Source organism: Atta colombica, unplaced genomic scaffold (genome assembly GCF_001594045.1).
Source record: "Atta colombica isolate Treedump-2 unplaced genomic scaffold, Acol1.0 scaffold12, whole genome shotgun sequence".
NCBI lineage: Eukaryota > Metazoa > Arthropoda > Insecta > Hymenoptera > Formicidae > Atta > Atta colombica.
Genome location: NW_017259206.1, coordinates 2,641,023 through 2,658,165, shown reverse-complemented (window position 1 = coordinate 2,658,165; position 17,143 = coordinate 2,641,023). Strand labels below are relative to the sequence as shown.

Sequence of the window (17,143 nt, the reverse complement as noted above, 5' to 3'; positions counted from 1 at the left end):
ATATATATATATATATTTACATGTATAATAAAAATCAAATATCTCTTGAATTAATTTGGATATTTTATTTCCTCTTTTCCCGTTCTTTCAATGCATCTATATTCCAGTTTATTTCACCTATACTTGCGAATACGGGTTTTATATTATTTAATTTAGATAATAATACTATGCTTATTTGTATGTAGAGATAAAACTTAAGTGCAGCTCGGAAAAAAATATCAATCGAATTGAAATATTATTCAAGTTTTTGTAGAACAGATCAATTTTAAAGTTTAAGAATGTGAGAGTTATTTGTCGCTATATAAAAAAATGATTAAATTGACATATGATTTTTAATTTATTGTATCTTTTGTTCAATGTATTTACTTTTTAGAATTATTGAATTTTTAATCATTATTTGTAACATTTAGATATTCTTTTTAATCTGCTACATACAACAAATATGATTTATTTTGAAAAGTTGATTTGTATACAAGGAAGAAAATAGTTTCATATGAAACTTTGACTTTTTCAAATAAAGGATTGCCATTTTCATTTTCATTATTTTTCTTTCTTATATGATTGTTTAAAAAAATGGCAGTTTTTCGTTTGAAACAAATATAATTTGAAACTGCCTCATACTTACAATTATTCCCAATTTTCTCAATGTTATATAGATTAATGATTTATTTAGCTTTAGTATAGTTTCATATCACCTGTATTTATAGATAACAACATACCGCAATGTTTCTTCGATGGAGCTCTTGATCTTAAAGCGCCTGGAGTAAATTGTATAATGAAGGAAAACATAGAATCTGTGTTGCAATTGTTAAAACATCTGCAACCTATTCTAACGAGAAAGACAATATCTAAAATATGCGAAAATTCGAATGAGAAACCATATTTTACTAATGCGGATATCGTGGAAATGTTTACGAGCGAGAAAGTGGTGGGTTGAGAATTAGAATTAATTTCATTTAACGATTATATATCGATAATTCTTCATTTCCAGACGAGCCTTGAAGTGAAGGAGGACCTGCATAGCGCACAATTTTTAATCATTAAGAATCCGAAATGGGGTATCTCACTTATTGATGTAAATGACGATAATGGAGCAACCATGGAAATATTGGATACTTTAGTAAATATATTCATCTATTTCTCTTTTTTAGAAATGCTTGTATTATTAATACATTTGTGTTTTAATTGTTACAGGATAAATTATTTTCTGCCCGTCTAAATGGAAAAATTGGAATGGCAATTTTAAATCCTGTGCTGCCAATGCAATGTCTTATTAAGAACAAAATTTTTACCATCATTTCTTCTGCTCTTATAGTGGCAATCGGTAAAGTTCTAACAGATTGTTTATTTGAGAAAACTTCCTGAACCTTGTTCTGTGTTATAAGATCCTATGTGCATGCCGTTAATACATGATGTATATATTCATAAGATTATTATTCACTACTTTTTTATGGTGTACTGTAAGCTATACTTTAAGTAAAGTAGTTGCATTTTAAAATGATTCTCTATGCTTTGCCGATATAATTTTCTTTAATATATCGTAAACTGAAATTACTTTGTAACGAGACACTTCTTTTTTTATATTCTGAAGTGCATCGAGAAATACTTTCATATAGATATTGAATGTATAAAAAAAATACGCATTACAAAAAATTTACAAATTCGCAAAATAATATCTGTTTACGATATTGCAATGCATAAACAGAACTACATGTATCGAAAGATTTGTACTAGTACCTGTGCATCTTCAGTCTCATTAACAGGTATCGGAATTTATAAATCGTACTTTTGGTACCTAAGATACAAGAAAAATATGGAGAGAGAAGTATTTAAGCTTGTTAGCGATATTATAAGTATCGTTGAGACACATCACCAAAATGCGTCTACGCAACCCGGCGCGCAGGAAAGTTTCCTTGCTATTAATCATGTGCGAGATAATCTTATTCCACCGAAAGATCGTAAAAGAATGACTAATCTTTGGGAAAAAGCAGTCAAATTTCTAGATGAAAATGAATCCAGGTAAAACAAATCTTTTGTACATCTTTGTTTTATATCTTACTTACAGTTGTGTAATGGGATATTTTTCTTGATTTTTAGAATTCGAAGAGAGGTGCAGCAAGTAGCAGGAGAAGAGTTTCATGTCTGGCGATGGTTGCCGAATAATGCTTTGAATAAATCTCCCGTGCAAAACGCGGCCTTAGGTAAGAAGCCGAAGGTCTGGCAAGGACAAGCATTCGAAACGATGGAGGGGTCAGTTAATAGCTTGACTTGTTCGCCAACACCTTGCTTGAAAATCAGGCACATGTTTGATCCAGATATGTAAGTAATGCATGAATGCATCTATAATCTAAAATTGGTTAATGTGTAAAAAGTGATTTAAATCACTTTTTACTATATAGTGAAACTGAAGACGACTGGGAAACAAGAGTGCAGGATGCCATTTTAGAGAAGTGTGGAGAGGGTGTAAAGATACTTCACATTCGAGTAGACATTGGTAGCCGTGAAGGTTGCGTTTATATGAAATGTATGTCGCAGGAAGATGCTGGCAAAGCTTACAGGGCATTACATGGTTGTTGGTTCGATGGTATGTGTAACAAAAACTATAATTCTTATTCTCTAAAGTTAAACACTGGCTATTGGCGACCGTCTCAAAAAGTTTTCACAGAATTTCGCTAATATTACTGAGAAATAATAAACGATTTATTAAGACCGTATATGTGAATACACAAAAAGTAAGAGTTTAATGCTTATTATGGTCGAAGATCTTAGATCAGGCCTGTCCAATTTGAGGTCCGGCAAAAAAATTCAATGTGAGTAAGATTGCGGAGACTGTAAAATGTTAATACGCATCTAAGTGACGCTTATCAATAGTTCATAGTTCCTAAAATCTTACTCACATTGAATTTTTGTACGTCGATGGCTTTGCGATTTGGCTCCTCAACTCAAATTGGACAAGCCTAATCTTAGATACTATTAGATAATAATTAGATAAATAATTTCTATGTGAAATATGTGTCATTTAAACTGCGCGTCGAAATGATTTTTCGGACTTATAAACGCAATTAAACTACTATAGTAATATCACTAAATAAATTGATAAGCAATTCAATAATTTGATGTTCAATTTAACATCTTAATAGAAAGATATTAATGTACTGAAAAACTGTAAATAAATTTATTAAATTATTAAATTGCTTATCAGTTTAATTTGTGATATTACTATAATAATTTAATTGCGTTTATAAGTTCAAAAAATCATTTCGGTTCGCAGTTCAAATGACTACATATTTAGCATATAAATTCACATAGAAATTATTTAAAAGTACCTAAAATCCAATTTCGACCGTAATAGACATTAAACTCTTAATTATTGAGACTTATGAAACATAATATTAGTGAAGAAGTCTTAAAGATATAGACCATATTCAGAATGCGTTATTATCGATTCGAAACGCGCTTTTATCTCTAAAATTCTATGCGTATTGTAAATTATAGCATGTTAGCGCACTAATATCATTGTAAGTGCATTCTGAATACGGGCCATAATATTAATATATAATTTTTTCTTTTCAATAATATAATCCTTATTGCAAACTTATGCCAACACTATGCTATTTTATATTGATTTTAATGTACATACTGCAATGTACTTCAATGGACAATCTCTGAAGAAGCAATTGTTTCACACCTCGGGATGTGTTCCATTTGATGCTTATACACTGGCGAATATCATTTGTCTTTGTTTAATATTTTATAAGTAGCAAGGATGAAGTGATTCCAAGAACATTAGAAGCATTAAGTGGTGAATGTATCCCAGGTGCGCGAAAGAATTGATTCTTTAGAGAAACGCTTATCTTTATTTTATTTACATTTCCTTTGCAGGTAATTTAGTAACTGTGAAGTACCTGAGATTAGAGCGTTATCACGAACGATTTCCGGATGCCGCTCGCTGCGTGACGCCTCTCAAGCCAAGTAACAATCAACGATTATCCATGCAAGCGCACTACTGGCAGAGTCCGGCGGAAGCAAATTAAAAAATTCAGCAAAATAAAAACATTTTTGTTCGGACATTCTGACGAGTGTGAGCTCTCGTGCTAAAAATCACACAATTATCCTGCTGATTAGAATTTGTGGAATCTGTCTACTTTTTTATTTATTCCGTAACATACCTACGTGCTGTACAGCACAAATACATATTGTAGGATTGAAGACATTTCTATTTTATAAGAACATTTTCTTTTAAATTTACTAACTTGTGTATTATATTCTACTTTGTATTTTTTATGAAACAAGACGGAAGACGTACGTGTTTTTAATAGTTGAGTAATAATAATTATAATATTGACAACACAGCACACAGTTAACATTAATATAATTAAATATGCTTTTAAAGGGCTATAAAAAATTTTTCATCTGAGTTTTATAGTATTTTCAAGTAGCAATATATATGCGTAAGCATAACGTACATTGCATTCTCTGTAGGCCTATCCAGATTAATTTAGCATCTACTACACGAAGCATACATGCAGAGAAATCGATTAGTCATATTATCTATGCGGAATGCGGCAGAATACAATTTCTTATACATTTTCGCGTGATCTCTGTGTGTATGTCTACACCATTATCATTAATGAAAATATTGATTCAGTTATTTAAGATTGTATTTTAACAATCCTTTTTTATAATCGCATAAGAATTATTTTTTACAATATGTATCATAAAAATGTACAGTAAAAGTAAGATTAAAGGTAAGATTAAATCACTTTGTAAAAAGACATTGAGTTAAATAATAGAATGGAAACTGAATACGTTGATTATTGTTTAAAGAATAATAAAATTGCGGAAAGAATCAACGTGCATTATAAAAAGATTTAGAGTATATGTATTCACACACGCACACACATTTATTATGCTATAGTAAATTAAAGAATATACATTTATGGTAAAAATAAAATAAATTAAAAAATTATACGTTATATTAAATTCGATAATTGCAGAATTAATTGATATTGCCATCCGAGTTTCAAGATTCGCGACTGTAATGTGACATTAATTTTGCAATCTATAATTATCCCGAGATTATTTCGCAAACATTTATTAATTATTTAATATATTTGACAATAATTTACTGAGGGCGGTATACTTATTTAAAAATTTTTTTTATCATTTTATTATGTTTATTATCGAGCATGTGATTTCGATATTTGCCGCGAGAGGGCGTAAATTCATAGTAGGTATTTTTGGACTTGTCATAATAAAATAGTGAATAATACGCAAACATAACCTGAAACCGCGTCGCGAGAAAATTAATTTATTAGGTTATGCTTATCTATCGAAAGTGATTGCGCGAAGTGCGAGCTGTCAAAAGGACCAAAAATGAAGTATTCCACATCGCCGCCAACGAGTCGATGTCACTCGCCCGTTCCGACAGAATTCTCGTCCTCGTTGCCGATGCCGATCGTTTACAGGTAACGTCGCGGATATGCCTCGTCTCAGTTTTTTTTTGTAATTTATAACTTAAATATTAACGTATCCACTTTCCGTTCCATCATTTAACTCTATTGTCTTTTCATAAAATGATTTGATCTCATATTGCATTTTAGATTTTTTATTACTATAGTTTATCACTTTGCTTTAAGATAAAAAAAAACGTAGTAAAGTGGCTTGATTGAATGAACTTGTTATATTGCAGACATAATTGTATGGGGGCGGCGACAAAAAGCTACAAATATCTGAGAAAATTGCTGAAGTTTGAACAGATGGATTTTGAGTTTGCTATGTGGCAGATGGTCTATCTATTTGTAGCGCCACAAAAAGTATACAGAAACTTCCAAAACAGAAAACGTAGGTTATTACTGATATATATACTACTAGCATATATTTTAGTCTTACGATTTCTCCATTGGATTTTTGCAGAAACAAAATCGCATTTTGCAAGAGACGACCCTGCATTTTTAGTATTGGTCATGGGTTGTTTCTGCATATCTACCATTGGTTTAGGATTGATGCTGAATTTAAGAATATTTCAATTCATGAAATTATTGCTTTATATGATGTTCATTGATTATCTAGCTGTTGGATTGTTAATAGCAACTATATTTTGGTAAGCTAATTGTAAAGTTATGTTGTTTTTTAAGATTACTTTTTTATGATTGTACTTTTTGTATAAAAGAGATTATTAATTAATGCTCTAAAATCAACTTATCCATTTCTACCAATGTAGATTTATAACTTTAATCTTGATTTGATTTATTTTTTTCTAGTTCTAATATCTATTTTTATCAATGTAGACACAGACTTTTATAAATAGATTGCCAACTTCGCCTTCATGTTTGAAAACAGCGCTGGGCAGCGCCATATTTGAGTTCTCTCACTCATACATGTATAAATTACATGGATAAATTTACATGATACTCATAGACAGGATGCGTACATATACATATGGGAACTAAAACAGACAGCTCGAAATCAGGTTTATCTCTTTCTATCAAATTAAGTCAGCAGTCTATTTATATAAGTCTGTGAATGTAGACTAATTTTAATCTCGATTCAACTTATTCTTTATCTTTAATTTTAAGAATTAGAGAAAAAGATGAAGAGTAAATTAAATTGAGATTAAAATTAATTCATATTAGTAGAAATTAAAGTTAATCAATTAAAGCTAATTCAAGTTTATCTTCAATTTTTAATTCTACATATTCATTTATAGGTTTATAACAAATCGATATCTCAGGATAGACAGAACACAAGATGTTGAATGGGGATATGCATTCGACATCCACTTAAATGCAGTGTTTCCTCCATTAGTTATACTTCACATTTTACAATTATTTCTATATAATGGTTGGATTTCACATGTATTTTGTATCAAAGATCCATCATCGAATATTATTTAATGTATTTCACTTTTGCAGGTCTCATAAACAATGATACATTTTGGGGGCGATTCATTGGAAATACTTTTTGGTTTATATCTATCGGTTATTACATTTACATAACGTTTCTCGGCTATGCAAGTAAGTTAAGAACGCAAAGTTTGAGTAACTCCATCTATCTCTTCTCCTTTTATTGTTTTAGATAAGTTGTTATTCTTATTTCAGGTATCGAAATACTGCATAAAACTCATTTGATATTGTCTACTCTACCTATAATGCTGCTGACATACATTACTACATTATGCGCCGGTATTAATATCAGTTATTTAGTTATAGAATTCTACCGTTATCGCGCTTTGTAAAATATTCTTATATCTGTATGAATGTCGGAATAATACTGGTTGTACAGTATAGAATTTCTTCTATTCTGGAATTGATAAAACAATGTCATCTTTCTACTGTGGAATCTCCCCTTGATTTTCGCTCTTATTTCATATTCTCCATTTTTATTTGTTTCTTTATTCTACGATTTTGTTCTACAAATATATTTCCATCTATTTGGCAAATAGATGGAGCAACGGGGGAGCAAAATGTCAAGAGAAGAATTTCATTATAGAGATACAGCTGTTTCCGAATAGATATTGAAGATTTTTTTAACGTTATTGCTTGCATTTTAAGAATGATTTTTTTATGATATATTTATTTTTTTGTTTGTATTCCTAAGAGAACTATCGCCATGTTTTAAATGTAATCTGCTTAGCAACAAGTTTATGCGAAAATTGTATTGTGATGCTTCTTAAATTCACAAAACATCGATGATACGAGTGTAGAGATGTGTTTCAATTTAGAGATCTGTAATAGTCTATTAGATCCTATAGAGATATTTATAATTTAATTTTATATATTTAAAATCATTTTAAACGTTTTCCCAAAATATGAACTCATTTAAATATAAAATTGGATTTTTTTTCAACAAATTTAAAACGATCTTAAAGAGATCAATCTACGAATATTGCTTTACAAATACCGCTCTAAAATTGCAACAGCCAATCACTTTCCATAGTAGTTGGAAAAACGAGATATTAGGTCTGTTCTTTTTGGCAGAATTTTTGAATCAGTTCATCTTTCTTCCTTTTCGCTCCAGAGATCAATTATGAAACTTTATCTCTAAGAAAGTGAAAAGTGAAAATGTTAACTATTGAACTTAATGGAGAAATTTTTCACTTTCTACTTTTCATCCTAGGAAAAAAGTTTCATAATTGATACCCAGGAGGAAAAAAGAAGAAGAAAGAACTGGTGCAAAAGTTCAGCCAAAAAGAACAGACTGCATTCCGTTTTCACGCTCGCACGCTATAAGCACTTATGCTTATAAGCGTTGGTTTTTAATGTTTGATTTGTCATCTTAAATAAATAAAGTCGTTTATTTTAGTTAAACTTGGGTATGTAATTGATAATTGACCGTAAGTAATTCGCTTTCTATATATTAAAAATAAAAATTTACGAAATTTTAATAAATATCTGTTTAAAATAGTGTCAATGAGACATTTGCTTATAGCGAATAAAAATTTATTCAATAAAAAGTAATACTTTGATTTAAATATTATTTCTTAAAATAAATATTTATTTATTGTAAGCAAATGTCCCATTGGTACTATTTAAACAAATTATTACAATTTTATAAATTTTTTTCAATGTAACCTTTTTTTGTCTTATAATCTCATGTTTTCTTCTACCGAAGGTGCATTCAAATCGTACTTTATCGGAAGTTAAAAATATCGTGTATACCACCTTGATCAAAAAGTTCCCGAAATTATCAGGTGATGCTCTGAGTCAGCTGATTTGAGTTCTGTTTTTTTGGTTAGGTTGCCACATCTATCATTGACATTCCCATCAAATTTTATCACCATAGCTTGACATTTATAAAAGTTACGCCGTCTTGAGTACATCTACCTCTGCACGTATTTTCGATTTTTTACAGTTTTAAAAATAGATTTGAATTTTCAACAACGAGTGAATTTTTGATCAAGAACGAAACGAATACCATCCAACAGCCATCGAATTCACCTGATATGGCTCCCTGCGATTTTTTTTGATCGAGTCAAAAAACCATTTAGGAACGCGTTTTAACAGCTGAAAGATAATGGAAAAATCAAAGACGGCTCTGATGGCTATATATCAACAATAGAGTTCGAGAAATGTTTCAAGAGCTAGATCAAGCGCTGGCATAAGTGCGTTGCAGTCGATGGGGAATATTTTGAAGGGGACAATATCACTTTTGATGAATAAAACTTGTATTTTGAATTTTCTGAATGAATTCCGGAAACTTTTTGATCAAGATAGTATGTTCCCAATCTGTGCATTTTCTAAATTAACTAGAATTTTATCTGTTAATGTCATCTTTGCATGAATAAATTCTTTTTCCTATTTGTTGGTGAAAATTTAAACATTCAGTTCCTTGTTGATGAACAAAGTTCTTTTTTTATTAACACAAAATCGGGAAACGTTTGTAGACGTTGTAATTATATCACGAAAGTGTTAAAATATTCACGCATCCAACACATTCGTTAAACATTTCTCTAATCATAAAGGTTTAAACACAATAGACATAGGCACAAAGAACAGAGAACAACGAGCTGTCCAATCAGAGCTCTGGGATATAATATCGAACTTACATATCAGAGCTCTAATTGGAGGACTCATTTTTCTCTGTTACTTATGCCTATTGTGTTTAAGCTTTGACAAAGCATGCATGGATTTAACCTACTATGGTTAGAATCGAACATGTTCACGTTTTTTAGCCAATAAGCGCTTATTTGCGCTTATGCTGTCCTATCTCGATGAAATAAGCATTTGTGAGTATATCATGGATGACATTATGAATGCATCTCTGAAGCTGTGGTTAAAGTCTCGCTATAAATACTTTGAAGCATTTGGTGGACCAATTAGAAGAAAGAATTTTATGAACTGACCAGTTAAAAAACGCTTTAAAAACGTTTGTCATCGCGCTGAATGTACCCTGAGTGCTTACACCGCCAAAGCGAATTGACTGTGTTCTACTGTGTAAAGTACTTGTTGGAATGCAATTTAATTTCGTAATGTAATATCAGAATGCATTTTGCAGTTTTCCATTCTATTCTTATAATCATATTAGCATATCAATAATAAATTTATGATTTTTATTTAGATTTAAATTATAATTTTTTTCCGAATTGATGATTTTTGAAGGTTTTATTGCAAAATAAGTACGGCTACCAAATAATTTTTTGAAAAGTTGATAACATTGACATATTTTACACGCTCGTACTTAACTTTTTACTCTGTCGAGCAATGTAACACACTTGGTTATAGTTGAAACACTTTGTGTAAGACACAGTGTTACACTGTGTTACCTATGTATATGTTGGAAAACATCCAATGTAAGCAATGTTTATAAGCGCTTAAAGCGTGTAAGCGTGCAAACCGAATATAACCATGGTATTGAAGAAATTAAGTCGATTTCTTTTCTATTGCTTCTTAGTTCATGTTCCATAATGAAACTAGCGCCACCTGCAGCGCAAGGGAGCATCGCCGAACTAATCGCTGCACTTTAAATCATAGAATTTGGTGGGAATTGATGTCAGTTTTATGCGGCTGTTTTTGTTCAGCTGTTTTTTGTACATAAATAAAATAGAAGGCAAGAATAAGTGTGCGCAATGAGCACGCAAAATTCTTCCGTGAAGCTGAAAGAGCTGCGTCTGCCGATCTCGAGAGTAAAGACAATTATGAAGAGCTCGCCTAGCGTCGATACCGTCGGTCAGGACGGTTTGTATTTGGTCACAAAAGCCACGGTAAGATTAGAGGTTAGAGAGGACTTTCCTAAAGAAGATCCACGATTCATTAATTTATTAAATAAATAATGATCAATTGGCGACGCAAAGATTTCCCGAGCGTTTTTAGTGACAAGATTTGCAACTAGTGCTTTACTAGAGTAAAGCAGACAAAATTGTAAATTATCTTATGTCAAGTTGAACGACTTTTTATATTTATTTTTTAAACGTTATTCATAAATGCAATAAAAGCAACAGAAGGCTTTGTGAGACTCATGAGGGTGAAGAAGTTTTAAATATTGGATTAGTCATTTCTGTTGGTAAAAAAGATGAATAAAAAGTTACCATAGTGCCATTCATTAGAATATCTAAAAATTCTTAAGTTTAAGACAAAAATGTTTCAAACAAAAGTTGCTTAGCTATTAGTTATTATAGAGTTATTATAAAGAAAAAAAAAGATGATAACCTCGGCTGACTTTAAGGTGTCCTTAGGTCAAATCAAGGTTATTTAAAATTTCTTAATAAACCAACATTTTTTATTGCATATTCTTGTAATTGATTTTGAGACATTTTTAAAAGGGTTAGAAATTCTTTTTTAATAAGAATTTTTTTGAGTAATAAGTTTTCAAAGTTTAAATACTACTGGCATTAGTGACTGTATTTCTGAATTCGATTGTTACATTTACTTGAAACAACAGGGATACATTTTAGTACTTTTTTCAAATAAAAAAAACTTACAATATTGATGCATAGTTGCAAATGAGTTCTTTATCTAAGATAAATAAATGATACATACAAATCTTTGCCTTTCAGCCCCCAATTTAACTCGATATAATCTAGCTTTTATTTGGCATTTTTTAGGTGATGTCATTTCAAAACTGCTGAAGAATATTTTGAGAGGGTACAGGCATTGGAAACAACTTGCCTTTTTAACTCTAAATTAAAATCAATTAGAAGTTTAAAAAGCAGTCTATAACAGTAATATAACAACTTGGAAGAACATGCAAAGATATTTTTGTATATTACTATTCAAATAAAAATATTTCAAAAGAATATCAGCAGACGAAATATAGGTGTAACAGACAATTTTTATTATTAATTTTTTTTAATTTGCTTTCTGAAAAATAGTCTTGAGATGTAAAATGCTTTAAACAAATGCGTATATATTGCGAAGTTAGTTTGTCTATTTTTAAAGCAATCTCTCACTTTTTTTTTTAAATTAAGCTCTTTGAGGAAATAATCAAGACATTTTTGGATTAGTGTAAGTTTTACATTGGCCCTATTTACGTTGTTTGCATTTTTTGTACTCAGCATCTTCGCTTTCTCTCTTTTCAAATATCTATCTCATTTTAAGCAAAAATATTTGGGGATTTTATGCAACATGAACAGAATCATTATACACAACAAAAAGTAATAACATGTTTTTGCAATGCATTATTTACTAATTTTAATGGGCTGTTACATGTAAAGTACGCTGTCTGATTTAAGCTAATTCTACTTATGGCAACTAGGCGCTGGGAAGAATCTTTGCGTCATCAATATATTTATGCTATATTATTCACATCAACACAACAATCATATTCACATTAACATAACAGAATAAATATTAATTTTTTTAAGTGAGATTAATAATTTCATTTATTTCTCGCCTTTAAAACTGTAATATGCAAAAAACTTAAACAATAACCAAATCAAAATAACCAAATCTGAATTTGCTATAGTTTAAGTATTATCTAATGGTTTCTATTGTGATTAGTTTTCGCTTACTGCTTAAGTCTTTTGTATGCCATAGGCTCTATGAATTGATTACTATTAGACCTTATTAATTTAGCATTCAATACTCTGTAAAACACTTTACACACAGGAACTCTTCATACATTACCTGACAGAGGAAGCACACATGCAAAGCAACAAGGGACCTTCACTGGATTATAAACACCTGGCAGAGGTAGTACAGACCAACGACACACTAGAATTCCTGCGAGAAATAATGCCTAGAAAGATCACAGTCCGGCAATTCAAGGAAATGATGGCGGCCAAAGAACCGTCCAACAGCAGCAGTTCCTCGGAGAGCAGTTCTGATTCAGACAGCGACAGTGACTCTGACACAGACTCCTGTTCGGATAGCGATGAAACAAAGGGAGATAATGGGAACTCGTCGAGTAGTGAACAGGAGAGTGAAACCAAGGAGAATGGTGCTTGTCATTCAGACAGTGACAAAAGTGAAAGCAGTGTGAAAAGTGACAGTGAAGAGAATAAGAGATGAATTCGTAGATTTCTGCTTCCAACAGACTTTGATTATTTAACAAATTTTGGTTTATTTTTTTACGAACTGTCCCAGATCAATAAGGTTTATCTAGTACCAAAATCGTGCGTCTATATTGCAGAATAAATAAATGCAGCCAAATGGCACAAAATTTGTAAATGGATCATGAGAATTTATCTTAGAAAAAAAATATTATTGTATTTTTATATACTCAGAATCGAATATGGAAGTACACTTATTAAGATCTTTTTACACATACTTCTTTTCGCATATATTTTTGTACATATATATCTCATGACATTAATTCATGTACACAATTATGTTAATCAGATCAATATTTCTTAATATTTATTTATAATCATGTTTTATCATATTTTAAAATTAAAATTGATTTTTATTTAATAATAAATCAATGATGTCATAATATCTCATTTTATTTGGTCTTTAAGAATGTTGTATTATATAATCATAGGCGAGCGATGTACATTTAAAAAATTTTTGTACAATACAAAGTTAGCAAAAGTAGCTTGCGTATTGCTTTATATTAGCATTTTAAGATTATTTTTACTATAATATATATTCATTAATGGAACGACTGAGCTGGAAAAGTTGGAACATTAATCTTGATGTGATTTTGTCGATTTGGATGTGACATCGAAACCATACTCATTTAACTTTAAAGCTAAAAAATAGATCTCTGCCAATGCTATGATTAGCGCGCAAATTATACCTAGGAGTAATCTAAACCCGAAATCTAAGTCCTCGACTATGAGTTCTACTCCAATGAAACCAAAAGCGAAGCCAGCTATCACAGAAAATATAAATTGCGCGACGGCGATCAGTTGTTTGTTTATCTGCTTCACTGCAAAATAAAATATTAGAAACCTACATTAAATTGGTTTTTTTATAGACATTTTTATAGATTAAGAATATTATTATATAAAAATATTTTTTTTACTTTGATACGCGACACTGTCTTCCGGTAGGAATTTCCGCGAAGAATCGATACTTTTCGTCATTGCCTGATATTCTCTATTGTTTTGTTGCGCCGCTAATTTTTGTATTCTGGCTTCCAATTCTGGATTTCGTGGCGTCTCCTTTGGCGTCGGTAATATTACATCGGAATCATCGAAAAGTTCGTGCAAGTAGATTTTTTTCGTTGCAGTTTTTCTGTTCTCTTTCAGATACTTGTTCAGCCATCTGAGGTCCTCGATTTTTAACGTGGCATTTGCAATCTTCTTTTTTTTGAATTTTTTCGATTTGCTGTGCAAGGACGTGATGCCATCCGGTGCACCATCTGTGTCTTTTACATCGTATAAGATGAAATCTGTCAATTTCTTAGATGGTTTTATCATTACAGTAGGATCTACAATCGACTCTAGTGGCATATCTACTAAATAAATTTAATACACTCTATCTTAAAGAAATAATTAGGTCTTTATTAAACGCTGAAATACTCTAGAAGAGGTAATGCACGGATAGACTAAAAAATAATTGTTATGGCATAATATGCAATTTCTTTTCCAAGTCAACATAGAACTCCTGTATTTCGTTTTCTTTCTCCTGGAAAGTCTGGTCCACCTTTTCACACTTATTGCTCATATCATTTATGAATTTCTCCCACTCCTTTTTCCTAAGTAATCTGTTCTCACTCAAAATGTTATCCTATAAAAAGTTTCTATATGAATTTATCATTTCTTGTGTCACGAGAGGTAAATAAAAAATACAAAAGCTGGCATACACTATCGAAATTTTCCTCCCTCTGTAAAACACGGTTGCACATACTCAGCGCGACATCGACATTTGCCTTGAGACTAGGTAAATGACAATCGCCAAGTTGCTCAGTGCGATCCAACTGACTCTCCTTCAATTCTGTTGTGTACTCTAATATTTTAAATAGACGTTCTACCTCCCTGTCAGATCTTTTTTCCTAATAACGGATGCAATCTTGTAGAATCATTCTGTATTGAAAACTTATTACTGTGTACATTTAAATATATATATATTAATATTTAAATGCTTGATATACAATAATTTCTATAATACAAACAATACTGATGATATAAATTTAAATTAATTGATATTTGCTCTGAAAATTTTCTTAATTGGTATTATTAGGTCCAGTATACTTTAAATTAATATATTTTTGTTTAAAATTTATATAAGTGAATATTTTTTTTCATCTTTAAGATCAAAATTCAAGGACTAAGATGATGCGATGTAAAATTATGTAAGGTTGCGAATATAACAATTTTTTACAATATAAACAAAAACTGAGTTTGCAAATACACACTGAGCCCACAAATACTGATTAAGATAAAAATAAATTTTAAAGATTTATAAATTGACAACTAAAAAAAGCTTTTTAAAAAAGAATATTAAAACGTTTTATCATGCAGACAAGAGCAATCATAATTTTCATTAGCATTTTTGTTTACAATTGAGTCTTCACAATTTGTAGGTTATGTCCACGCATTTAAATTATATTTCGACCAAATATCTCTACTTAAATTTCAATTTGTTTAATCGGCATGATGATAGTGCCGAGATAACGTTGCTAATGCCAAGTTCGCGAGCAGCAGGAGCTCACCTGAAATTCTCGCAGGAAGAACGTGACCTCCCCCTGGATGAACGGACGATGGTCGAACAATCTACCCCAGATCTCGCCCGTGTCTGCGGAAACGCGTATGATTCAATGATAGTGTGCTAATGCCTAATGTTAAGTGCGTTATGTATATCGTCCTTCAAGTATACGTGCAAGCATTTTCATGCGTTTTAGAACGATACCGTAAATGCCGCACCTTTGATGACGGATGCCATGTCGATGTCAGTAGAATAGACGACACGTGACATGTCAGACGGCAATGTATATACCAATATACCTGTCACGTGATTGGCTGTACTACTAAACTGTACTAAACTGGCCTGTTTCTACCTAGGCTGCATTCGAGAATCGCGCAATCAGCGCTATTTGTGTCATCTGTCTTTGTTTTATGTCTAATAAACAATGAAGATAGAATGACACAAATAGTACTGATAGTGTCTTCCCGAATGCATCCTTAGTGTTCCTATACACTATTTCTACCAATGTGGATTAATTGGTTTAATTTATTTTTCTTTTTCTAATCCTTGGAATTAGAAAAAAATGAAGAATAAAAAAATTAAACCGAGATTAAGGATCTCTTTCACCAACTTCTGATTAAATTAATCTACGATCAACTCGCAAAATGCCAATAGTAATTTAATGTATCAGAATGTCTTCTATCTCTTCCTTCTTTGTGTTTATCTCTCACATTGGCAATCGTGGTGATTGAGTTAACTCATCGATTAGCGTTAATCGGGATTGATGAAAGAGGTCCTAAAATTAATCCATAATTGGTACAAATGAGCATATGTCGGACTAGAAGAAACGACACGTTGCGCAGATACACCGGTCACGTGATTGCACTACTAAACCGCGATCACGGAAAAGAGAAAACAATAGAATTTCTTCTTTCAATACTGAAAAGATAAAACAGAAAAAACGCAATTATTTTATTGTTATAATTAGATAGTAACATTAATTTTGATAGTTTCGTAATATTAGTATATTAATTTTGGTAATTTAGTAATATTAATTATTTTATTATGTATTCTTTGTTATTTTTCCTTGTACATTCTCGTTCGGAGTGTGCAAAATATAATTTAATAATTTAATAATATAATGGGAGACTTCTCGGTTAAGCTCCAATTAGTTAAATTTGATAATTAATTTATTAAGCAATATCTATTTTGTGAGTACTTATAATTATATCTTAATAATTAAATTCTAATTTTATTATTGTACATTTTAATAAATTTATTTTGATAGAATTAATATTTTGTTATTTAACACGAAAAAGATTGGATCGACTAATAGCGAGGTGGAATGTCTTTTTAAAATGTTTGAATACTTCAGTTAAAGATGAAGAGATTTTAGGAATAAAATTATAAATGCATTTTTCTAAAAAAGAAACAGTGCAAAGTCTTTTTTGCAGGAAGCCGAATTTCCCATACAAAAAGTATATCGTTTTAAAACTATAAAATTTTGTATTTTTAATATTAATTCAAATATATAATATAATTTCAGTTCTCTCGTAACTCTACTACATATACAGAGAGAAAATTATTATATGCAAATAAGCGTACGTTTTCTGTTTTATGCTATTATGTAAACA

The 17,143-nt window shown here is 30.7% G+C and overlaps 5 protein-coding genes across 6 annotated transcripts in view; 3 read left to right on the top strand and 2 right to left on the bottom strand.

Annotated features, from left to right (window-relative positions):
* LOC108694277 (inner nuclear membrane protein Man1) overlaps positions 1-4,264 on the top strand; it is a 7,259-nt gene extending 2,995 nt beyond the window's left edge. Inside the window, exons 5-11 of one of the 2 annotated variants that reach the window (XM_018203661.1) lie at positions 708-928; positions 992-1,120; positions 1,195-1,324; positions 1,764-2,019; positions 2,098-2,319; positions 2,400-2,584; positions 3,883-4,264. In XM_018203661.1, the coding sequence (XP_018059150.1) occupies positions 708-928; positions 992-1,120; positions 1,195-1,324; positions 1,764-2,019; positions 2,098-2,319; positions 2,400-2,584; positions 3,883-4,034 (1,295 nt within the window). In that variant the 3' untranslated portion in view covers positions 4,035-4,264. Of the gene's footprint in view, positions 1-707; positions 929-991; positions 1,121-1,194; positions 1,325-1,751; positions 2,020-2,097; positions 2,320-2,399; positions 2,585-3,882 lie in introns of both variants that reach the window. The other variant, XM_018203660.1, reaches the window with a different exon arrangement.
* Positions 4,265-5,245: 981 nt separating this feature from the next.
* LOC108694358 (protein unc-50 homolog) lies at positions 5,246-7,320 on the top strand. Its single transcript, XM_018203785.1, has 6 exons — positions 5,246-5,468; positions 5,693-5,844; positions 5,917-6,103; positions 6,710-6,843; positions 6,915-7,016; positions 7,101-7,320. The coding sequence occupies exons 1-6, from the start codon at positions 5,377-5,379 to the stop codon at positions 7,235-7,237; spliced, it is 804 nt and encodes a 267-aa protein (XP_018059274.1). The 5' UTR covers positions 5,246-5,376; the 3' UTR covers positions 7,238-7,320.
* A 3,169-nt stretch (positions 7,321-10,489) lies between these two features.
* On the top strand, positions 10,490-13,057 carry LOC108694267 (chromatin accessibility complex protein 1-like). The gene is made up of 2 exons (XM_018203645.1): positions 10,490-10,702; positions 12,546-13,057. The coding sequence occupies exons 1-2, from the start codon at positions 10,568-10,570 to the stop codon at positions 12,945-12,947; spliced, it is 537 nt and encodes a 178-aa protein (XP_018059134.1). The 5' UTR covers positions 10,490-10,567; the 3' UTR covers positions 12,948-13,057.
* A 146-nt stretch (positions 13,058-13,203) lies between these two features.
* On the bottom strand, positions 13,204-14,410 carry LOC108694266 (transmembrane protein 199). Its single transcript, XM_018203644.1, has 2 exons — positions 13,906-14,410; positions 13,204-13,809 (listed from the first exon to the last, which is right to left on the bottom strand). The coding sequence occupies exons 1-2, from the start codon at positions 14,333-14,335 to the stop codon at positions 13,565-13,567; spliced, it is 675 nt and encodes a 224-aa protein (XP_018059133.1). The 5' UTR covers positions 14,336-14,410; the 3' UTR covers positions 13,204-13,564.
* On the bottom strand, positions 14,380-15,825 carry LOC108694268 (biogenesis of lysosome-related organelles complex 1 subunit 5). Its single transcript, XM_018203646.1, has 4 exons — positions 15,749-15,825; positions 15,538-15,620; positions 14,689-14,877; positions 14,380-14,612 (listed from the first exon to the last, which is right to left on the bottom strand). The coding sequence occupies exons 1-4, from the start codon at positions 15,798-15,800 to the stop codon at positions 14,445-14,447; spliced, it is 492 nt and encodes a 163-aa protein (XP_018059135.1). The 5' UTR covers positions 15,801-15,825; the 3' UTR covers positions 14,380-14,444.
* Positions 15,826-17,143: the final 1,318 nt, after the last annotated feature.